Source organism: Melanotaenia boesemani, chromosome 5 (assembly GCF_017639745.1).
Source record: "Melanotaenia boesemani isolate fMelBoe1 chromosome 5, fMelBoe1.pri, whole genome shotgun sequence".
Lineage (NCBI taxonomy): Eukaryota > Metazoa > Chordata > Actinopteri > Atheriniformes > Melanotaeniidae > Melanotaenia > Melanotaenia boesemani.
Window position 1 is genome coordinate 1,771,857 of NC_055686.1, and position 24,849 is coordinate 1,796,705.

The window sequence follows — 24,849 nt, forward strand, 5'->3', positions numbered from 1 at the left end:
CTGATGTCTTTCCTCCTTGGCTGATGTCTTTCCTTCCTTCTCTACGATCGTGGCTGATGTCTTTCCTCCCTGGCTGATGTCTTTCCTTCCTTCTCTACGATCGTGGCTGATGTCTTTCCTCCCTAGCTGATGTCTTTTTCTGCTCTACGATCGTGGCTGATGTCTTTCCTCCCTGGCTGATGTCTTTCCTTCCTTCTCTACTATCGTGGCTGATGTCTTTCCTTCCTTCTCTACGATCGTGGCTGATGTCTTTCCTCCCTAGCTGATGTCTTTTTCTTCTCTACGATCGTGGCTGATGTCTCTCCTCCCTGGCTGATGTCTTTCCTTCCTTCTCTACGATCGTGGCTGATGTCTTTCCTCCCTGGCTGATGTCTTTCCTTCCTTCTCTACGATCGTGGCTGATGTCTCTCCTCCCTGGCTGATGTCTTTCCTTCCTTCTCTACGATCGTGGCTGATGTCTTTCCTCCCTGGCTGATGTCTTTCCTTCCTTCTCTACGATCGTGGCTGATGTCTTTCCTCCCTAGCTGATGTCTTTTTCTTCTCTACGATCGTGGCTGATGTCTCTCCTCCTTGGCTGATGTCGTTCTTTTCTTCTCTACGATCGTGGCTGATGTCTTTCCTCTCTGGCTGATGTCTTTCCTCCTTGGCTGATGTTTTTCTTTTCTTCTCTACGATTGTGGCTGATGTCTTTCCTCCTTGGCTGATGTCTTTCTTCTCTACGATTGTGGCTGATGTCTTTCCTCCTTGGCTGATGTCTTTCTTCTCTACGATCGTGGCTGATGTCTTTCCTCCTTGGCTGATGTCTTTCTTTTCTTCTCTATGATTGTGGCTGATGTCTTTCCTCCTTGGCTGATGTCTTTCTTCTCTACGATTGTGGCTGAGGTCTTTCCTCCTTGGCTGATGTCTTTCTTTTCTTCTCTACGATCGTGGCTGAGGTCTTTCCTCCATGGCTGATGTCTTTCTTTTCTTCTCTACGATCGTGGTTAATGTCTTTCCTCCTTGGCATGGTGTTAACAGCAAATTGCTGTAGGTGGAGCGGAAGCAGCTCTCAGCTTCAACGCTCACCTGGAGAAGTAAAATCCTGGGTGAAAGTCAGTGTTCACAGGCTTGTTTCAGTTTGGTTTGCTTGTGTGGTAAAAACTTTGAGCTCTATCAGTGCTTTCAGGTGGTTGATGTGTCCCCTCCATGACCCTGGTCCACTGATCCATGACCGAGACGAAAACCACACTGTTCCTTCTCAACCCGAGGTTTGACTACCCGACGGATCACTGAACAGACCTTACCAGGGAGGCTGAGGAGCGAGCACCCCCTGTAGTTAGAGACCACCGCCCCAGTCTGCCGGTCCTGAGGAACTGTCCCCTGGACTTACAAATGTGCTTTAGCTCAGTACTTGCTGGTACAGGAAATCTCTCTGTGATCTTTTTGTGTTTGTGTTTACATAAAACTCAGGTCGTCTCTAAGCTGTCGGCCCTGCTTGCTGATGGAGTTTAATGTGTAGTGTTCAGCAGCGAGCTGCTCACCGTCGCCCGTCGCCTGCTAACAGCTGCATGGAAACAACAGAGATCCAGTCACGTTTCTGTAGAAGATCAACATTCGTGTTCGGCTGCGACAGTAAAATCATCAAAGAATCCATTTTACAGGTTTCATTCTTTTAATTTTCAAAATGGAGAAAAAACTTAAATTTAGATTTTTTTTAATCCAAAAATCTGAATTATTTCATCAATTCAGCACAAAGTAAACACTGAGCTTGATGCATCGGCCACTCTGGATTTTAACATAAAACAAAGACGTCTGACTGGGTGAAATCAGGAGCTTTTCATCGTTACATACAGAGCTGATCCTGATTCGTACGGCAGCGGAGAAAACTGAAGATCTGCTGATGAAAAGCATCGCTCAGGCCGTGCTCAGCAGGTAGTAAGCGGCGGCCGACAGCAGAGCGCCGCCCAGCGGGACGAGGACGAAGGCGGCGCACCTCCTCCACCCCATCCTCCCCTCCTCATCGTCCACCTCCTCCCTCCTCCTCCTCTTGCTCCTCCGACCTCCTCGCTTCTTCTCGAACGCCTCCAGCTCCTCCTGAAGGCAGACACACAGCGGCTCTGATCATCACCGTCACCATGGAGACAGATTCTTGCATTAACATCTGTACAGCTGTGACAGCACGGTGGGATTTTCAGCTCAGAGCTGGAAAACCTGAACTCTGATTTCCTTCTAAATCCTCTTTAATAACATCCGGACCGACATGTACCTGCAGCAGATACGCGTCCCAGTGAGGTACATATCAACCAGTTCCGCTCTCTGGAGGTGCACATGGAGTAAAGACGAAGCTCTGAGCCTCGTCTCTGGAAACGAAGCCAGCGGTGAGGGTCAGCATGAAGCCGGCTTGACAGACATTACAGCAGCATGAGCTGGAAGTTTGATACCTGCTACAGGTGGATGAACTGATGAGACTCACCCGTCACTTCATTTCAGTTATTATAGATACTTCAATAAATATACCTAGAACCAGAATAAACATGGATAAAGTCCAGATCCAGACTCACTTCTTTACTTCTATGAAAACTGGAAACGTCTCCAATTATTCACAGAAACTTGTTCAATCCAGAAAATGAGTCAGAACCAGAGCCGGCCCAGTTTTAAGGAGCCTGAAAGTGAATATTTCTTGTTCTTCAACACAGTCTGAACTCTCGTAGACAAACTTACTGGTAACAGTTCTCTACAGCCAGCTGCAGGTCTTCCTGAATGAACATAAAACTGTCCCAGTCTGGGTTTAAACTGTACCACAGCACGGTATCTACTCTGTTAAAGGTCTTCAATGAAAGATCTCTAGCAATGGATTCTGGGAAGTGGACCAGGACATTGTCCTCTCCTGGCCACGGGTGGGAGTGGACCAGGACGTTGTCCTCTCCTGGCTGTGGGTGGGCATCACTGGTTCAGCTCTACATTGGTCCATGTCCGACCTTTCTGACAGGAGTTTCTATGTCCTGATTAATGGTTTGACCACTGGGGGAGTACCACAAGGCTCCGTTCTTGGCCCTGTCACGGTGTTACGTTTCTATGCAGATGACTATCGGGTCTATTTTACGTTGCGGCGGTTCCTTGACTCATACCAGGGATGGATGGCTTCATGCCCCTTCCTGTCATTTTTCCTCTCCAGCCCCACATGAAAAATATGAATACTTTACTCATTTAGGTGTGAAAATGGATCCCAGCATCATTAGTCCTGATCCTAGAAAACAGACTGACCTGAAGCTTCCTCTGCTCCTCCTCCTCAGCTGCTTTCTGCTCCGCCTCCTTCAGCTGAACACACACACACAGCAGTTATGGTGTGACCAGGTGTAAATGGCTTCAGTGTGTACAGGTGTGTGTTTGCTTACCTGGCTGACTTTCTTCTGCTGGTCTCTGCAGACGCTGTCACACTGAACGACACCCTGACCCGACAGAGAGCAGGAAAACTCCTGAACACAAACACACGTCTCAGTATCAGCTGATCATCCACACAGCAGCTTCAGGCTCTACGGCTGCTGGAGCGTCAAACAACACCAGTTCCTGGAAGAGGCCTGGGACGGGGCCCTGAGGGACACCCGCGCCAGTCTGACACCTCACACAGACTGTAAATAAACTAGTAGACGGGTTGGAGGGACAACAATATTCTGAGTTTGTTTGTTTTAAAGGTTATTAAAAGGCTTCAGGATCTAAAGAATGGATGTGGTTTATCAAGTCAGATCAGACGGAGGAAACGATAAAGTAGGAATTAATAAATGGTTTATGGTGGCAGATGAATCAGATCAGAGTGAAAAAGTATTCTTCAAATTGTATAAAGAAGTGGAAAATTTACAGGTCTTAATACAGAATATGCAGGAGTAAGAAGCTGAAATCACGATGTATGATTTTTAACAATTTATTTGTATGAAACAGCTGCAAACAAGTATTTAAACATCTGTCTATCAGCTAGAATTCTGACCCTCAAAGACCTGTTAGTCCGCCTTTAAAAAGTCCACCTCCACTCCACTTATCTTTAATTAGAAGCACCTGTTTGAGGTCGACAGCTGCATAAAGAAACCTGTACAATCAGTAAGACTCCAACTACTAACATGGCCAAGACCAAAGAGCTGTCCAAAGACACCAGAGACAAAACCGTTGACCTCCACAAGGCTGGAAAGGGCTACGGGGAAACTGCCAAGCAGCTTGGTAAAAAAAGATCCACTGTTGGAGCGATCATTAGAAAATGGAAGAAGCTAAACAGGACTGCCAGTCTACCTCAGACTGGGGCTCCATGCAAGATCTCACCTCGTTGGGTATCAATGATCCTAAGAAAGGTGAGGAATCAGCCCAGAACTACACGGGAGGAGCTGGTCAATGACCTGAAAAGAGCTGGGACCACCGTTTCCAAGGTTACTGTTGGACGTCATGGTTTCAAATCATGCATGGCACGGAAGGTTCCCCTGCTTAAACCAGCACACGTCAAGGCCCGTCTTAAGTTTGCCAAAGACCATCTGGATGATCCAGAGGAGTCATGGGAGAAAGTCATGTGGTCATGAGCACAAACTCCGTGTTTCTCAGCGACAGCCCAGAAACCTGACTGATCTAGAGAAGATCTGTGTGGAGGAGTGGACCAAAATCCCTCCTGCAGTGTGTGCAAACCTGGTGAAAAACTACAGGAAACGTTTGACCTCTGTAAAGGCTACTGTTCCAAATATTAACATTGATTTTCTCAGGTGTTCAAATACTGATTTGCAGCTGTATCATATAAATAAATTGTGATTTCAGGAATTTTGTTTTTAGATTATGTCTCACAGTGGACATGCACCTACGAGGAAATCCTCCATGATTTCTAAGTGGGAGAACTTGCAGAATAGCAGAGTGTTCAAATACTTACTTTCCTCACTGTAGAATAATGCAGGCAGATGGGAGGAGCCTGGGCTGTAATTTACTTCATGGAAGGATCCACTCCACCACCCAGACTCATACCAGTTTAGGAATTTCTTAGTTTTTTATAATTAAAAAATGTATTAGTTTTTATTTATTAAGATAGTTAAAAAACAATTGTATTAATAATCGTTATACTTTAATCTCTTAGTTTTTAGGTAACACTGTGTTGATTTTTCTCACCATTGGGAACAGATTTTATCCAGTGAAAAGACTGAACCGCATCCTCCAACCTTTCTACTGACTTTTTATGAAGGTGGAAGCATTCATGAAAATCTTTGTTTCCTCTTAGAAGAAACTCTACAAACAGGAGAACTCTTACGAACTGGCATGTTAGAAGTCACGTCTGATGTTTTCTGCTGTTCAGCTCATTGAAATACAATAAAACTAATAAAACTACAGTCATGTGGTCAGATTTTTAAACTAACTTTGGGAAATCTACAGAGGATTTTGTTAGAATAAACAGCGAGATCGTGTACCATCATTCTTCTTTAGGGGACAATGGAAGTATTTTTCAGACAGACTGAGGTGAAGCAAACATGGAAGATGCTTTTCTACAAGCAGCAGCTTCACTAAGGTGGAGTTCTTCGAGCCACCGCACTTCTGGAAACTCTTCAGCACCGGCAGCAGGGACCTCAGGGTCACTGCAGCGTTGCCAGATTTTACAAGAAAAACAAGCAACCAGCTCAATGGAAACAAGCCTGAAAGCAGCGACTTGGTTCCCTCAAAGAAAAAAACATTTATATGTTGAGTAACTTGAACTTTTAAACTTTGATTAAATTAAGACATACGTGAGTCATTTCAGAAAGACCCGGGGTAAAACTCTAAACCAAGAAAACCGTCTTCTCCTCATGGTGTTATGGCACAGACAAACTCAGAGACCTTGTGGATAAGAAGGCCAGCATGCTGTATGGAGTGGGCTCCTTTATCCACAGTAAGATCAGCAGGTAGGAAAAACCCCTCCCTCCCATCTGAGCCAAGAACCAGTCCTCCCATCTGAGCCAGGAACCAGCCCTCCCTCCCACCTGAGCCAAGAACCAGCCCTCCCATCTGAGCCAGGAACCAGCCCTCCCTCCCACCTGAGCCAAGAACCAGTCCTCCCATCTGAGCCAGGAACCAGCCCTCCCTCCCACCTGAGCCTGAGGACTAATTCTAGCATATTTACATTTTTATGTCCATTAATGTGCCTTGTCCTCCAGTATGCCCACCATCACCACCCTGACCTTGTGTTTTACCTTCTTGATCCTCTTGCAGGGACATCGGAGCTTCACCCTCTGGGAGCACTTCTCCTCACACACACCTGGATGACACACCTGCTTACAGCGATGGCCGCAGCTCAGCTGCACAGAAACAACAGAGACATTTCATCAGTCTCACGTCCAACATCTCCAGAAGACACATGAAGCTCTTCTCCCGGAGGACCAACGTTCTCAACCTGAACGTTACACCTGGAAGCAGCAGACAGCTGATTCTTTATTTTCATCCTTTCATGCAGGAAATAAGTCCTGTAAAAGGTGAAAGAAGCTGTGATGAAACGATCACATGTCGGCTGAAGAACGAGTCTCAACAATAAAACCCTTCAGAGATAAACACACTCATCATGGAGACCTGCAGAGTGGAATGTCCCACCAGTGACGTCTGAAGAGTTAAGAAGCCAGTCTGGATTTCATGTGTGTTCCCGTCACATCACGGCTGCTGCAGGCTTGTTATTCCTACGCTGTGTGTGTGTGTGTTTTCAGCAGCTTGAGTTACTGCAGAATGAAAACAACCTTCAGACCAACTGACTGGTGTTATTGATGTGTGTGTACGTGCACGTGTGTGTGTCAGTAAGTGCAAAGCCAAATCATTTCCAGGTGAAAGTGAAACACCAACCACACTGCAGACGTGGCTCCACCCAGCGAGGAGGTTACTGGAAGGAGGCTGTGTGTCGGTGTGTGTGTTATCATCAGTTACTGATCAGGTCTGAAGGACAGAACATGTGGAACAGGGACTGAGACCTGCAGCATTAGTGGAGTGTCGTCATGGTGATGGGGCCAAGGAGGCGGAGCCTCCACGCAGACGGACAGAGACTGAACCAATCAGGAGCTTCTCTCACCTCTTTGGGACACTGGTTGTTGCAGGAACCCAGCTGGACCTTCACCTGTCCATCAGCTGACGTCAACTTCCTGCAGAGACACATACTGTTCAATATCCAACCGATGTCCTAACGATCAACGTGCGACCGAAAGATGTTCGACCGATCAGTGTCTGACCGATCAATGTCCAACCGAAGTCCTAACGATCAACGTCCTAACGTTCAATGTCTGACCGAGAGATGTTCGATCAATGTCCCACCGATCAATGTCCGACCGAAAGATGTTCGACCGATTAGTGTCTGACCGATCAATGTCCAACCGAAGTCCTAACGATCAATGTCCTAACGATCAATGTCTGACTGATCAACATTTAATGGATCCATGTCTGATCAATCATCATAATAAAATTCTGTCATTGATAAGAAAGTAACGTCAACGCCTTAAACGTTCCTCTGACGTTTCCATGGAAACATCCTTTGTGACATTTCCATGGAAATATCCTTTGTGACGTTTCCATGGAAATATCCTTTGTGACGTTTCCATGGAAACCTCTCTCACTCACTACCTTATGTGTGTGCGAACTCACGTGCACTCCACGTAGAGCATGCTGATCTTGCAGTGACATCTCTGGCGAATCATCTGGCTGCAGGCCGGGCAGTTACCGGGGTGACAGGGGAGCGGGCAGGTGTGGGGACAGCCGGGGGGGCGGGGCTTGCTGCAGCCTTCCTCACACACCTGGCACTGCAGAGAAACAGAGGGATTTGATTGGCCGCTGAGTGAAACAGGTGATCTGCTGATGACGTGGTTTATGTTTTAGGGTCAGAACCGAGGACAGTGGCCCAAGTCCTGACTCCACAGGACGGAGTTTCCTCTGTAAACGTACCACCAGGTGGAGGATTTACACCCCTCTGAATGAATTCAGGTTCAACACGTGGACAAAGAACAGAATAAACTGTTTATCTTTCAGTTTCTGCTTCAGGGAAACATTTCAAAGAACAACAAACCACATCAGAGCTGCAGACATGAAGACAACCTGAAGAACCCTGTCCATGACGTTTAATGGGGACGGATGAAAAAATAACTTCAGTGTTTGACAGCTTGTATTTAGATTCATGACGTCATTGAAGACCTGATCCAACAGCCCTGGTGGTCTGCTTGGTACTGCTGAATGGAAATTCATCAGAGCCACTGTTTCTCAACACTGCTGGTGCTTGTGAACGCTCTCTGTCCCACCAACCAGTGTCTCCAGTAACAGATATGAATGTACAGTAAAAAAAACAGGATTGTATTCCGCAGCTTCGCATCCTCCCGCTGAAATTACTCCACAGATCAAGCCTACTTTGTTGTTTTTTAATCTGAGCAGAGATCACATGGTGTTCCTCAAGGCTCCGTTCTCAGACCAGCGTTGTTCTGTGTCTCCATGCTGCCTCTGGCCCACATTATAGACTTACAACATCCGGTAACACACGTATGCTGATGACACGCAACATTACAGAGCTTCCATGTGACTGTAGTCTCTTACAGCCCAACAAATCAATGAGTGGGTGGGACAGGATTTTCTCCAGAGCTCACTGTTTTGGTCCCAGAAATTCAAGGTTAGACTGTGTGAAGTTAAAACTGGAGGCTGAGCCAGAAATCTGGATGTAATGATGGATTCTGAACTGAATTTAACAGATGCATAGCAAAGAGAAGTAAATCAGCCATATTAAAAACATCACAGGAATCCAGAGATTTTATCAGAGCAACAGATGTTTGCTTCCAGCGGGTTAGATTATTGTAATCGTGTCTTTATATAAAAAAAAACATCATCCACAATGCTGCTGACCATCACCAGCAAACTAATACCATCCCTGTGCTGGATAGACTTTACACCCCCAATCCCACTAATACGAGCACCCCAACACGCAGAGTCTGAGGCTTTCTGGTACTTTACTCTGCACGCTACTTCATATGAGGCGAGTTGGACATTTGATGAGATGGAAGCTGCTTTAATAAAACCACTCTGCTGTTTCCCACAGTTGTAATCTTTCTGTCCAGGATGAGACGTCCTCTAGAAACGTAAGTTCTTCAGATTATTCTGACACACTGTGGTCTCTTCATTACTCACTGCCATATATGCCCCATCACACTTTCCTGTCTGGTGTTTAGTAGCTGAAATCTCTCACTGATCGATCACTGTTTGCCTATTGGCACTTTCACACGTGTCCATGTTCTGTTTGAAAGCTAAATCTATACATTTAGCCCAGCTGCTTCACTGCTGTACGGCATCGGTGTAGGCACGTTTGGTCCTGCAGGTTTTAGGTGTTTCCCTGCTCTAACACACCTGATTCAAATGGATCCAGTGACTTCAGGTGTGATGGAACAGGGAAACATCTAAAACGTGCAGCTCTTGAGGATCAAACTTGCCTTTTAGGCTTTTCTTTCATTTATTTTCACACCTTAAATGAATGTTATTGTACATGTCTGCACCCTCACCTCGTTGCCGCTGGCAACCAGGTGGCACTCCTTGGTGCAGCGGTGGTTCCCGCAGGTCAGCGGTCGTCCACACGGCCGTTTGCAGGAGAACCGTCCTCGCCGATGACACGGCACCGGGCTGACCTGGACAGAGAAGAGGCTTCTGAGTGGCCGACGACCTCGTCTGGACGAGCGAGCGCCGTGAATACAAAACCAACAGATGAAATGAAAGCCGGCAGAGAAGGGCAAAGCAGATGAGCCGATAGAGGAGGTCGGAGGACAGACTCATAATGGATGACATTTGGAACGAGAGAAGACGCAGAAGCAGCTGAAAGGAGGAGGTGATAAATCTAACGGGGAGGAGGATACGGAGCAAATGTTAATGAGCACAGACGGGAGCATCAGCAGGAGGTTAATGAGACAAACATCTGTTAGACCAGAGGTTCACCAAGCCCCGAATCGTCACACTGGTTGTTGCCACGACAACAGAAGGTGAAGGGGCGGACCAGTTCTTACCTCATGTTCTCCAAAACAGGCCCTGAAAGACAAACAGAAACAGTTTAGCTCCACTTCATCCAGTCATGCCATCGGTTCTTTGACATCTGTCCTGCTGACATCACCTCAGCCTGGATGGCTCTCCTAACACACTACAGCTTCATCAAAGGTCACCATGACAACAGGAACAAGGTTAACCTCTGGGGTGCAACACTTCAGCTTTGAAGCGGTTTACCGGCCGTGTCTGCTTCCATTTTCTTCAGCACAACCTCACATGTGGGACTTTACTACACAACATACATAAAATCCTGCAAAGCTGCAGAGGTGCTAACGCTAACGCTAGCCCTGCCTGGAGGATGCTGATGATGACGGAGGAGGAGAATAAAAATAAAATTCGGTAATATTTGATATTCAATGACTTTTAAGGGGTTAATGAAGTGTGTACCGGCTGGAAAACAACAGAGCCTCAAACCATGTTTTTTTTTTTCTTTTTTACTGTCGGTGTAGCTGCTCCGTGTTCAGCGTCTACTGACGTTTCCTACGAGTAATTTCTGAGGTTTAAGTGATTCAACGTCCTGTGTTGTTGCTATGGGAAATTCTTGTAGACTATGAATGAATGAAATGAATGAAAAATACTTTATTAATCCCAAAGGGAAATTCAATATTGTAGTAGTAGTAATTTTTTTTTTTTAAACAATCACATTAATTAATTAAGGGCTTTGTTCTTCAGCCTGATAGCTGCTGGAAGGAAGGATCTTCTGTATCTCTCTGTCTTGCATCGGACTTGAACAAGCCTCCCACTGAACACACTCTGTTGTTTCGTCACGGCGTTGTGTAGAGGGTGTGAAGGATCTTCCATTATCTTCGTCAGCTTGTACAGAATTCTTTTTTTGATGATCAACTCCAGCGGCTCCAGAGTTACTCCAAGCACAGAACCGGCTTTCTTGATCAGTTTGTTAATTCTTTTCAAGTCTCTGGTTCTGATGCCGCTGCCCCAGCAGATTGCTGCAAAGCTGATTGCACTTTCAACAACAGACCTGTAGAACATTTGCAACATTTTGGTGCAGACGTTAAAAGATCTCAGCTTCCTTAAGAAGTAGAGTCTGCTCTGACCTTTCTTGTAAATGTACTCAGTGTTGCTTTTCCACTCAAGTCTGTTGTCCAGCTGAACTCCAAGGTACTTGTATTCCTCCACCACCTCCACCTCCTCTCCCATGATGGAAACACTTCTATGTGTGTTCTTGTTCCTCCTGAAGTCAACAATCATCTCCTTTGTTTTCTTGGTATTCAAGATGAGATGATTGTCACCGCACCATTTCACAAACTGACCGACCAGTTCTCTGTACTCTGCTTCTTGTCCATCACTGATACACCCAACAACTGCTGAGTCATCAGAGTATTTCTGCAGATGACAGAACTCAGAGTTGTACTGGAAGTCTGAGGTGTACAGCGTGAATAGAAATGGTGAAAGTACAGTCCCTTGTGGTGTTCCAGTGCAGCTGACCACCATCTCAGACACACAACCTTTCAGTCTCACAAACTGTGGTCTGTTTGTGAGGTAGTCGTAAATCCAGGTGGTTGTGGAGGGATCCACCTGGAATTTCTGCAGCTTCTCACACAGCAGAGCAGGCTGAATCGTATTAAAAGCACTTGAGAAATCAAAGAACATGACCCTCAAAGTGCTGCCTGACTGGTCCAGATGAGAGTGGGCTCTCTGAAGCAGGTATATGATGGCATCTTCAACCCCAAGCCCATTACGGTATGCAAACTGTAGTGGGTCCTGAAAGGTGTTCACCTGCTTGCTGAGGTGAGCCAGTAAGAGTCTCTCCAGGACTTTCATGACGTGAGATGTCAGGGCGACTGGTCTGTAGTCTTTTGGTTCAGCTGGTTGTGGTTTTTTAGGCACTGGAACAAGGCAGGATGTTTTCCACAGCACTGGGATTCTTCTCTGGCTCAGGCTGGTGTTGAACAGGTGCTGGAGAATCCGACATAGCTGTTTTGAGCAGGTCTTGAGAACTCTGGGACTGACACCATCTGGACCTGCAGCCTTGTTCTGGTTCAGTTTCACCAGTTGTTGCATGACTTGGTTACAGGAGACAGACAGAGTGGAGGTGGAGGCAGAGGAGGTTTCAGGAAGTCCTGATGTGGAGGGAGATGAGGTTGTGTCCAGGTCCTTGACTGAGCTGCAGGGTGACAGAGTGGAGGTGTGACAGGAAAGCTGTGGGCTCATGGAGGGTGTGTGGCTAGTTGGGGTTGAAGCAGGAGGTGAGCTAAACCTATTGAAGAACATGTTCAGTTCATTCGCTCTGTCCAGACCTCCATCAGTCTGATCCTCCTTTATCCCGAAGCCAGTGATCTTCTTCATTCCTGACCACACATCCCTCACATTGTTTTTCTGAAGCTTACTTTCCAACTTCTTCCTGTAGTCCTCCTTGCACTTCTTCATTTGTGTTTTAAGTTGTTTTTGTGTGGACTTCAATAACTCCCTGTCTCCATCCCTAAAAGCTTTCTTTTTGATGTTCAGCAGCTTTTTCAGGTCACTGGTGATCCAGGGTTTGTTATTGGGGAAGCACCTCACTGTTCTTGTTGGAACGGTGCTGTCCACATAGAAGTTAATATAATCTGTCACACACTCTATCTATGTAGAAGACTATGTAGGCTGTCCCATTTCACGAACGTTAAGCAGACTTCGAAGTGTGTAGACTACGGAGGACACTCTGTAGCCTACGTAGTCTGTGCACTTCGAAGTGTGCAGACCCTGAATTGGGACACAGCTATAGCAACAACCAGCAATAAACGAAGAAGAAGAAGAACCATAGCAACAACCGGCAAACACACCACCTAGCATGGAAGAGGATATACAGGATGAGGGAATGACGGAGGTCTTGGGAATATGGGTAACAGAAAAAGCCAGAACGGAAAACAATAACAGACCGGAGACGGCGTGAACACGGACTTTATTTACTTCCTTGTTCCCCAGCCAGCTCGCTCTCTGATTGGCTACATTCCGTACGCGTCACCATCCACACAGTCATAATGTACGAGTCGTCAACGTTCATGAAGATATCGGGTTGTAAATATAGAACATTTTAACATTTCCAATTCTCGGCTACGACCCGTTTCGGAGCTGATTATCGGGACAAATCTGCTCGTGACATCTCAGAACAAATGATGATTGTACAAAAAAATCTTTGTTTTTCCCCATAAAACCAGTGACAGTGTGATCTGACTGGCATTTAAAGGGTTCAAATAATTTGAATAATTACATATTAGGCAGTTAAGACTGATGTTAATTGAAAGATCTGAGCATAAAAGTGGGAGAGAATATTAATCTTTACTGTGTTTACAGCAGTTTACGAGACATTTACTGACTGAAAACTGCCGTTTGACTGAAACGCTGTAACAGCTCCATAAACGTGGCCTTCAGGGTCGGCGGCTGTAAGGACGCTGGTTTCCACGGCGACACCGAGCTGGTGATGCTTCCAGCTGCCGCCAGCATGTCCATCCAGCAGCTGGTTGCCGAGCGTCACTGAGCGGCAGGCCTCTGGCAAACACTGCAGCCTGTTATCTGCACACACAGCAGGCAGCGTTTTCCAGCTCAGCTCTAATGATGCACGGCGGCACCGACGCACCTCAGAGGAATTCTGGTGCTGTGTTCAGTTACCTCACCCAAGCTTCTCACTTCGCTCCCTGTGTACGGCCGGTTAGAACCAGTCAGACACGGGACACCTGCAGTTTCATGTCCCTGACAGATCACAGCTCTCATTAGGCTGGGATTAGTTTCAGCTCTTATATAAAACTTTGATGACGTCTCTACTGTTTAAAAACTGTTTGCAACACACCCAACAAATTCAATGTTTTTTTCCTCTAGTTACTCCGTTTTCAGTAATCTGAATAACATGAACTATTCTACATTTACTTCTCTGATCAAGCTGATAAGAGCCTGACTTCTTTCACTGAGAACTGCTGGACTTTATGATCTCTAAAGCTTTTATTCTGCGATAAAACAAACAAGTGTAGCACAGTAAGCAGGGAAATTAGCGTTGGCTGATTATTCCCTTTAATAATTCCAGCTGGTGGTGTGTTCTACGTGGATGGAAAGGCATTTAGTCACCTTTATGACAAACTATAAGAGAACCAAGGCGAAGGCCAACAATATTACAGGGAGACTTTCTGCTGTGGTGTTCATTCCACAGAAGCAGCATCCTTACATGATCTACCTGCCTGTAAAGGTGCAGTCCAATACTTTATAAATCATGCTGGATTGCGCTGGATTTATTTTCAGCCTTGTCCCATGCATACAGAGATTCCTTCTGATTCTCTGATATTCAATTTTCCTGAAATTGTTCCACAGTTTTAGATCCAGTGTGTCTCAGATTGGTGAAGCTCTGTCCATCTTTCCCTCTGAGAGACTCTGCCTCTCTGAAATGCTCCTTTTATACCAGTCATGTTACTGACCTGTTGCCAGGTAACCTGAGCAGCTCTGATGGAACTTTACTGTGGATGTGGTGTAATAACTGGTCTGAGATCAGTGTGGGGTGTTAGAGACCTACGTTGGTATGGGTACTTGGCATGGTGGGCACGGCAGAGCTTTCTTCATAAAAGCTGGTTCAGACGGCTGCTCCCACGGACCCGCCAACTGAACCTACACAAACACACATACAGGACGTTTCAGAGCGTGTTCTCTCTCTGGTGGGAAACAGGAAACACAGGATCAGATAAACCATGAAGGCGATAAGATGCTGGGGGTGACGTCTTCCCACAGCCTAACTTTGGAGATTTATGGAGAAATAACATCCAGTCTGCAGCAGACTGGAGACGAGGGACGGAGGAAGACGTCCAGGCTGCGCTGGAGGCCTACCTGCTGGGACTTGACCAGAACCAGGTCGTGGCAGGGCTGAGGGCAGGTGTGGCTGCAGCCGGGCAGCGTCAGTAGGCAGGGCTGCTTACAGGGGGGGCAGGGGCCCGGGTGGCAGCGGTGAGGCTCTCTGCTCGGGTGGTGGCAGGAAGGAGGACACCTGAGGACACCACAAGGACCAGATCCAGTTAAAACCAGCTCAGGTGTCCCAGCAGCAGTGAAGAGCAGCCCAGTGTGTGGTTACCTGCAGGTCTCTCTGCAGCGAGGAGGTTTGGTGCTTCTCTCTCGACCACATGGGACAACCAAAACGGCCGATCCGCAGGCGCAGCGGACCTCCACCGTCTCTGGACAGGGATAGCAGCTACCTGCAGGACAGGTGACACGCTGAACATTAAAGGACGGCTAATCCTCATTTCTTATTTAACCCCTAGAGGTCCATGATCCAGAGGCCGCTTAAATCTGGTCTGACACATCTACCGCACCTGAGTGATCAGGCGTCCCGTTTCTGTACGATTAACTCATCACCGGTCCGATCCGGGACATTATGGGTTCTTTCCTTTATATCATCCATCCACTTCCCCCGCCACCCCACCCCTCACCCCGACAGGCCTAGCAGCTCCAACACTCACCATCTGAGAGGTTCACAACTGCACATCAGTAAAAACGGTTATTTTAGCAGAATATGTTAATAAAGCGGTTAAAGTAAAACTAGTTATCAGGTCATAGAGGTGAAGTCCTGCTGGGAAGGAACATGGGGACAGTAGACATTTTTATCTGGTATACGAAGATTAAAACCAGCTGAGATCTCTGAGGAAAAACTTAGTGAACGGCATCGTAACCACGGCTGGCTTTTTATCACCACCATTTTCTGTATTTAAGACCATTTCTCCTCACTGATCTGAACGAACCGATCACATCATATCATAGAGCCAACGTCCAGCTAAGAAAAGAAAAACTCACCACGTTTCATTTCTAGACCCTCCACTATCAGAATTATCTGAAGGAAATAAATCTGATGATTCCTCAGAAGACTAGACTGGCTACAGTCTCCTTTTATCCACATTTTCATCCAGTGCATGAACGACACATAAACGTGGAAACACCCGCCTGCTCGTCAGGATTCACGGTGCTTAAATACCCGAGCCGTAGCCGAACCTAAACCCTGGTACCTGATTGGCTGATATGAAAACCTAAACCCTGGTACCTGATTGGCTGATATGAAAACCTAAACCCTGGTACCTGATTGGCTGATACGAAAACCTAAACCCTGGTACCTGATTGGCTGATACGAAAACCTAAACCCTGGTACCTGATTGGCTGATACGAAAACCTAAACCCTGGTACCTGATTGGCTGATACGAAAACCTAAACCCTGGTAGCAGTTTTATAACCAGTGTATTTGTTAGTGTGAAGTCTGAAGGTTACGTAAACTGGATCTGGTCCTGGACTTTGTTAGTCCTCCCAGTGCCGTGTCCTCTCTGAAGAGCCTCATTAAAATAACACAGTGTGTTAACAGCTGATAGGACTGAGTGTTGGTGGACGCCTCACGTCCACGTCTCACAGCTCCTTCAGATAAAGCTACAGGACTCGCGTCCGTCATGCGATCCAGTTTCTCCACAAATCCGAGTCCGTCTCCCACCGTGCAGCCGACGGGTTTTACATCAGGCAGCGATGGCCGATGAGACCAGAGGAGGAACCGGATCACGGGACTCTGCCGGAGTCCAGGGACCAGGACAGCATTAGAGACATTTCTCATGCTCAGCTCGGACCGAGCTGGAACCGGGAGGTCCGGAACCCCAGTTAGCGTCAACACTCACAAGGACACAAACATGTGAGACATGTCCTCACGGCGACGGCTGTTATCTGTCAGCCGACGCGTCGACGGCGGTGCAACCTTCTATCTGTCCTCCCTGGAAAGGTCAGAGCAGCCAATCAGCATGCAGACACACACTCGTTCTGTCACAGCGCAGACAGATGCATTAATGATCTGTTATCGTCCCATCAGGGAACAATGGAGACAGGAAGCCGTTAGTCTGCACATGTCTCAGTTAAAGGGGATTAATGACGTCCAGCAGGAAGCAGAGGTCAATGTTTTCCCTCACACACACATTCAGTCCGTGTGTGTGCTGCTTGGTGCTACTAGCTGGAGGAATGCCAGCATGAACACACACCGGAGGCGTTACAGGTCAGACCTGTTCTGGATGTAACCTGTGACCTTCCAGCTGCGACTCCGTCCACACATCACAAGTCATCTGAGAGACGTGGATGTGATGTGACGTCCGGTGTGTGTGTCAGCTGATCTTTAGAGTTTTCCTGCTGGTTTCTGGATCATTACCACATCCAGGAAGGAGCTCATTTAAAACCTGTTTTACAAATGTTCAGACACACCGTCCACTTTGCAGGGTCAATACCGCATCTTTCCAACCCCAGCGCTTACATTTCAGTACTAGCCGACACTGAGGACTACATGGCTATAATAATAATAATAATCCCCGCTACAGGTGACTGGTAGGCAGTGTGGAGCACAGTCAGCTGTGTGACGGTCGTCCTTCAGCATCTTCTACACGCAATCTTCAGAAACAAGGACGATAAAGTGGTTTCTGGTGGATTCGGTTCACAATCACAGATGTTCTGGGTACAATTGTTGTCAAATGATCCAGATTTCACGATTATCCCGTTAATTCTGCATCACATCAACCCTCCTTATAGGTCTTTAAGTTGTAAGTGGAGCCGGCAGAATTAATACGCTGATGCGAAGAGATTAATCTGTGGATTAACGCCTCTTTCTCAAGAGATTTTTCCCTCCACCCTGCACACGACTGCTCTTCTGTTTTATGTTTCCAGACTAAAATATGTCCTAATTAGCAACATGCTAAGCTAGCGGCGCTCATTCGGACCGGTAGCTGCAGGTGTGCGGCAGCGTGAACTCCGGCCAGAAAAAACAAAAACATGCATGATGACCATGAGCTCTTCTACTAACTTTTATTCTCGTCTGGAGGCTGAAAGCTTCATGACAAACTTAAATCAATAAAAACGAGGTGAGCTGGATCAGTGGACCAGTGAGGAGGATCAGGGACTTTGGTCCCATATTTGATCCTTGAATGACATCAACATCAGAGCCTGATACTACCACTAGCACGGTTTTTCCAGCTCCAGTCTGACTAAATGGATGGAGGTGCTGCCATGTGATTGGCTGAAGTTGATCAGGTGCAGCTGAGGTTCAGGTTTTGATGACAGACGTCCAGCTGAGACCATTAGGTCAGTCTGAGTGACTCGTGTGTGAGTAAAAGGATTCGTTTTTACCTCCCACTGTCAGAAAAATGCAAAACAAACTAAACAAAGTCCAACTGAGACAAGAACACATCTGTGTGTTTGGTTTGGGCGTTACCTTGGTGACAGACGGAGGGACACTTGTGGTTCCGACATCCCAGAGTCCGACCACAGTTCTGGTCACAGGGGGGGCAGTTGCCTGGGCAACACTGCAACACAAGGCATCATGGGAAAGGGTTTAGAACTTTGTTTCCAGCTGAGAGGAGGCGGCTCAGATCCTATAAATGTCAGAAACCGATAAGAGCAGCGTGATCCTCGACGGACAGCCGCCGACCTTTTCCTGTCAGAGTAAACACAGCCTCATGCTGACATCCACTGCCCTCAGCCTGAGGTCACGTTTAACCTCATCAATGCTCCCCAGTCTCCTCCCGCTAGGCTGCACAGAACACCCAAACCTTCTTCATGTCACACACAAGACGCAGAGCGACTTTTCTAAGTGGACATGTGTACGAGAAAACTTTAAAGCAGCATCACGTTTTATTTATTGCTGACCATGTCGTCATGGCAACAGTGTTACTATATATTTCACTGAAATCCTGCAGCCCTATTCTGATCCTGTCCCAAGCATACAGAGATTCCTCCTGATTCTCTGAGTCTCTTGATATTCTACACCAGGGATCACCAACTCTAGATCTCTTGAGCCCGGGTCCTGCAGGTTTTCCCTGGTTCAAATGAAACAGTTCAACAGCTTGTTGTCAAGGTCTGCGCCAGCCTCTTAACCCATTATTTGAGTCAGGGGTGCAGTGGTCTGGACCTACTGAAAACCTACAGGACCCTGGCTCAAGAGGTCCGGAGTTGGTGATCCCTGTTCTACACTGTAGATGGAGGATCTTCAAAGTCTGAGGAACATTTTTTATGAAATTGTTCCACAGTTTTAGATCCAGTTTGTCTCAGATTGGTGAAGCTCTGTCCATCTTTCCCTCTGAGAGACTCTTCCTCTCTGAAATGCTCCTTTTATACCAGTCATGTTACTGACCTGTTGCCAGGTAACCTTCTACTGGGAATGAAAACTGGAGGATGAAATTCAGGTTTTATTTACATTTTAAAGGGAAATCTTTGGTAACCAGCTCTTTAAGTCTAACCACCACAGCTCTGGATCCGGACCAGTGGATCTGCTCCACCAGGACCGTCCTGGTCATAAAGACGTCCATGCTTACCTTCCTCCTGCACTGGTGTCTCTGACAGTTCCTGGTTTTGGGACACTTGGAGTCACACAGGTATTCCTTGTGGCAGGGCATCAGCTTCCTGTAGCGTCCACACCTGCACTCCTTCTCCACCTCCTGCACAGACCGCCTCTGTTTCAGTGTGTTTACCTGCTTTCCACGGTGTGTGTGTGAGAATGTGTGTGTGTTAGACCTGTCTGCAGGTCTCGCAGCTCCCTCGGTGACACCTCATCGAACAGGTGTGTTTCAAACACGACAGACGGCGGTCGCACGTGTCGCCGCATGGCGGCACTTCCTCCGTGCAGGGCAGAGACGACTCTGGACACAAACACACCAGCCTGGTGAGGTTTAGCCACGCTGGGCTCGTCGGGATCAGGTGTGGACGTTTCAAAGCACCGATGAGCAGCTTTTACTGGATTTACTGGATCAGACATTAAACTACTAAACTAAAAGTCCACCTACTGTTCTTGCCACAGGGACAGGATCTGCTGACGGAGCGAGGACACGGGGGACACGCTCCGTCGTGACACACGACTTCGCAGGTGTGATTCCCACAGGAGAGCGGAGACCCACACACCTGAGACAGACACAGGGAGTGAGTCCTGCTCCAGGACAGACAGACGTCCACATGTAAAAGACCAGAGTTCTGCAGGTGCAGTACCACCCAGCGCCACCAGATGGCTCCATTTTAAAGCAGCATCCCCGGAGCTGTAAGGTACTGACCCAGCCTGCCGGCCCGGTGGGACGTGAATATACATACATGTTCTAAAATGTAGGAGTGGTACCGTGTACAACGCAACACAATCATGTTATTAAAGGAGAGAAGATTTCACTGATTAATATTTTGCTGTTAGAAAAGCTATTAAAAGGGTTTTAATGGATTCATTTCCATACTCTGGTCTCTGCTTACAGACACCTGACCAGGTTACTGAGCATGCTCAGTAGGTGCCTCCATCCTAGTTTTACCTGCTGACAGTTCCAGCGTGCACTGGCACACGGCCTCTCCGCCTTCTCACGACCACACACACATCTCTGGATGCTGACTCTGGGACACGGAGAACACTCTGAGACGCAACGAGAAGAAACACGATCAGGAAGTGACTCTGGAGATTCGTACCGTTTGTTTGTTTGTTTGTTTGTTTGTTTGTTTGTTTACCTGTGTGGCACAGCTGCGAACAGGCGTGCTGCTTGCAGGCCAACAACTTGCCACACTGCTGCTGACACGACCAGGCCTGAAAACACACACAGCTCACATCACTGATCCAGAACCAGTTCAGCTCCTGACCCTTCAGCCCTCCCGGTGCGCACCTTGTTGCTGCAGCGGCGGGGGAGGGGCTTAGCTTTCCCGCACATGCACGCCACCGACACCATCTTCGGACATGGAGGGCAGGGACCTGAAAGCACAGACCGGTGACATCCCCGACGTTTGTGAGGAACCTGAACTCAACGCTTCACTGAGCTGACAGTAAAACAACATCAGCATCGCTGCGGTTACCGGGGTGACAGAGCAGCAGACAGGTGTGACCACAGGTGGGTTTCAGCTCCTTCTGGCAGACGGAGCCGCAGGAATGAGGAACCAACCAGGGATCAGCTGGAGGATCCTGCACTTTCCCACAGTAACACATGTACCTGAATGCAACAAAGAGTAAACAAGTGAAGAAAATCCTCAAACATGACAAACATCTGTTGTTTTCTTCATCAAACTGGTGAATATCCTGATGTGTAGATGGTCCAGTCCAGGTGAACTGGGCTTTTTATCAGGACAGTGTTACTGTGGCGCCCCCTGCTGGAGGACTGCAGCTCTGACGACCGACCTGCAGGGTACACGTACCTGTAGGGCGTGGAGCCGGGTGGATATTCTACACGGCACTTTGGACTGAGGAGAGAAGATCAGAACCATCAGAGACCCGGATGTCCACAGAAACACGATAATCTGTCTTTAAACATCAAATTAACTGTAAAGACGTCGTTTCTGTCCAGCGGTAAAACGTGCAGCTCTGCAGGAACGTCTGTGGAACTGTGAAACCAGTCTGAATGCTGGAAAAAAACCAGTAGAAACCAGGAAACAAACCAGGGCCAGGGATGCTGCTTCTGCCCGAAGTCTTCGTCGGTGACGGAGGAGACGAGGAAGACCGAGTCTCTGGCCCACTTCTGGATGCAGGGCAGGTGGAAGAGGGAGAAGCATCCGGAGCAGCTCCACACCTGCACAGAAGCAGCGTTTCAGAACCGGTCGGGTCCGTCTGACATTTTAACGGTTGCCCGGGGCAACTACAGGAACCAGAACAACATACGTTTGACTAAAACTTTCAGGAAGAATAAATAAAACATAAATGAAAGAAACATGACACTGAGCCCAGCAGATGAAGGTTAACCCGCGGCACCACCAGCGGTTAGCTTTGTTTTTATCCAGCATCAAACTGCGTCTCACCGGCTGCGTCCTCTTGACCGAAGCGATGCAGATCAGACAGGTTAGAGCTCCGGACTGGAACAGGTCGCTGACGTACTGACCGGTCCGGACCAGACCGGTGGCGTCTCCACCTGAACACACACAGCGTTTCACGTCAGACTTTATCAGATTAAACCCCTGGACAGCAGGATGATGAAAGCCGGCCTCCATCTTTAACCGGATTTCATGTTTATAAATCCAAACATCTCACATGACACTTGTCAGCTCTTTCACCATCTTGGCCTCTTCAGACTGGTTTTAAAAACAGTAGAAATGAACCACATTTTCCCTGAGCTGTGATCAGTTGCTGGCACATCTGCTCCCACATCCTGCAACCAGCCTTGTCCCTCTGCCAAACTTGTCCCTATCCCAGGATCATCCCTCTCCCAGCCACTCTTCCAAGGTGTTCTCAGCCCAGAAGGGATATAATCCCTCCTTCCTCTGGATGTGGAGGAGCAAGAAAGAACCTTTGGTCCACTCGGAGAGCCTTTGGTCCAGCTCAGACCTCCTACCAGAACTGCAAACTCTCCGTGTGGAGGTAGCGGTGCCTCACCTGTCTGGTCCGTGTATGTGGTGAAGGTGGACGCCAGGATCTTCCCTCTCTGTCCATCCTGACCGTCCCCATCATTGATCTCATCATCTTCATCAGAAGAGGAGCTGATGTGGCTCTCTACCAGCCGCCTTGCAGCAGCCTGATTAGACTTTCGGATCTCCTCGAACTTGGACTGGACTGACTCTCCTGTCATTCACAGAAAAAGGACACATCACGGACAGAATCATCTCATTCTAGAATGCGCCGCTAGGTGGCAGCAGCAATTGTAGTAGCTCTGTTTTTAACTTGTGATTTTTTGCAATATAGCCGTCTTTTTTAAGACATCAGCTGTCAATCTGTGTCTGTTCGGGTAGATTTTTTCGCGCTGGTCAGAGGCTGTGCTATACGGGAGATTTTTCTGAATATTTTTTCTTTTTTGCAAGAGTTGTTATTGTGAGTCTTCATGGCAACGAGACTTGTTTACCATCGGGATCAACTGATAAAACTCTCCAAACTCAAGATTATCAGTGAAACAACACTTCAAATCCCAACGGAGTTGAAAAGAAAGAGAAGAGGATGCAGGGCAGGAGCGAGGCAGAGAGAAAAACGGTGGCGATTCAAACCGTTTCTTCCGAAGAAGAATTCTGTACAAGCTGACGAAGATAATGGAAGATCCTTCACACCCTCTACACAACGCCGTGTCGAAACAACAGAGTGTGTTCAGTGGGAGGCTTGTTCAAGTCCGATGCAAGACAGAGAGATACAGAAGATCCTTCCTTCCAGCAGCTATCAGGCTGAAGAACAAAGCCCTTAATTAATTAATGTGATTGTTTTACTAAAAAATTACTACTACTACAATATTGAATTTCCCTTTGGGATTAATAAAGTATTTTTCATTCATTCATTCATTCGTTCTGGTTCTGACAGAACTTGACAGGGTGAAATCGCTCTGAGACCTTCATCACCTTGTGGAGGTTCTGGAGTGGGGTCAGTCTTTGTCCTCTGTCCTCGTCCTGCACCAGAGCCCGGTCTTTCCTTGTCCTTCTGCTGGGGACGTGACCTTTCAGCCTGAGGCTCCTGGTTCCGGCCACGCCCCCTGCCCTGCTGTCGCCATGCCGGTTCCATGGCAACCACCTCCTGACCTCTGCAGAATCAATAATCAGAATTAAAAACTACTTCACATCATAGAAAAAGCCACCTCAGCTTTAAATCAGGTGTTTGGTTTGTTAAATCACCCTAAACGAGCAGGTATTTTACTGGACTCTGGTATCCGGAAAGGAGATTATGTTAGCCGGACCCGACCACAGCTGGGTGACCGGGTCTGAACGGACTAACACATCAGCAGTGCGCATGCTTCAAATGTTTGCCCCATTCAACTGCTGTTTCAGCTGAAACTGGCCTCATGTCGGCTGTTAGTCAGACTACAAAGATTCTGTTGCAACATAAAACCACTCCACATGAACCAAGATACACAATGTGTGACAACAACAGAGCTAGCTAGCTAGCTAACGGTCAAATTCAGTTCACTCAGCCTGTAGCCGGCTAGCCGCGGTAAGCTAACAGCCAGAGAAATTCAGAGTAAAGACACGCGCAAATAACGCCATATACTGCAAACAACTGTTTTAATAAACAAAAACATCCTACTGAGCTGTTTTTAACTTTAACGTCTGAATAATACAACAGATAGAGGCGATTTCATCCGCAGTTTGAAGTTTAACACACCTCAGCGCTAAGCAGCGAGCAGAGTTTGATGTCTGATTGTCATGCGCGGAGTCTCGAAGTGCATGCTGGGACGTGTAGGTCTTTAAGCAGAGACTTCTTGTAGAGCAAAGAGACGTAAAACTACAATTCCCACAAGTCCACCAAGCACTCACAAACACTCGTGACGTGTCGAAGAGTATCAGTTATATAGGTATAGGTATATATATATATATATATATATATATATATATATATATACCTATACCTGGGGCCCATTTTTATAACATTTTATTTAAAAAAAGTCCCTCTGCTTGGAAACACCAAGTCATTTTTTAGTGACCTGCTTCAAACCTGAGGTTGTCTAAAAGGAGTTTAGTAATTATTATGATATATTTTATATAAATATTATTTTATTGACAGCTTTCAGCTAAAGGCAAGGCAAGGCAAGGCAGTTTATTTGTATAGCACATTTCATGTACAGGACAATTCAAAGTGCTTTACATAAAACAAAGACATTACAGATATTTAGAATAGTAAAAGGCATCAACACATAATCAACACATAATCACAATAAAATAATAAATTACATTAAAATGATTAAAAGCAAGATAAGTTAAAAAAAAGGTACCGTGCAGATTTCATGCATAGGCGCATGAGAAAAGAAAAGTTTTTAACCTGGATTTAAAAATGTCTACATTTGGGGAAAGTTTAATCTCCACTGGCAGTTTGTTCCATTTGTTTGCAGCATAACAGCTAAATGCTGCTTCTCCATGTTTAGTCTGGACTCTGGCCTGGACTAGTTGACCAGAGTCTTTGGATCTAAGAGCTCTGCTAGGTTTATATTCTCTGAACATATCACAGATGTATTC

General features: G+C 47.0%; 2 protein-coding genes across 3 annotated transcripts in view; one reads left to right on the forward strand and one right to left on the reverse strand.

The window, feature by feature from the left end:
* LOC121640417 overlaps nucleotides 1-24,849 on the forward strand; it is a 1,195,287-nt gene that overhangs the window by 295,615 nt on the left and 874,823 nt on the right. The window lies entirely within an intron of this gene.
* nfxl1 (nuclear transcription factor, X-box binding-like 1) lies at nucleotides 1,618-24,059 on the reverse strand. 2 transcript variants are annotated; one of them, XM_041986168.1, is made up of 24 exons: nucleotides 24,002-24,059; nucleotides 23,245-23,423; nucleotides 22,301-22,486; nucleotides 21,730-21,839; nucleotides 21,373-21,503; nucleotides 21,133-21,177; nucleotides 20,797-20,930; nucleotides 20,610-20,695; nucleotides 20,458-20,533; nucleotides 20,268-20,365; nucleotides 19,764-19,878; nucleotides 19,495-19,619; nucleotides 19,296-19,418; nucleotides 18,197-18,287; nucleotides 15,053-15,173; nucleotides 14,812-14,968; nucleotides 14,504-14,595; nucleotides 9,972-9,993; nucleotides 9,477-9,599; nucleotides 7,588-7,742; nucleotides 7,022-7,091; nucleotides 6,162-6,266; nucleotides 3,375-3,455; nucleotides 1,618-3,297 (listed from the first exon to the last, which is right to left on the reverse strand). In XM_041986168.1, the coding sequence occupies exons 2-24, from the start codon at nucleotides 23,402-23,404 to the stop codon at nucleotides 3,187-3,189; spliced, it is 2,517 nt and encodes an 838-aa protein (XP_041842102.1). In that variant the 5' UTR covers nucleotides 23,405-23,423; nucleotides 24,002-24,059; the 3' UTR covers nucleotides 1,618-3,186. The 2 variants fall into 2 exon arrangements, with proteins under 2 accessions (XP_041842102.1, XP_041842101.1); XM_041986167.1 differs by lacking the exon at nucleotides 24,002-24,059 and adding an exon at nucleotides 23,515-23,634.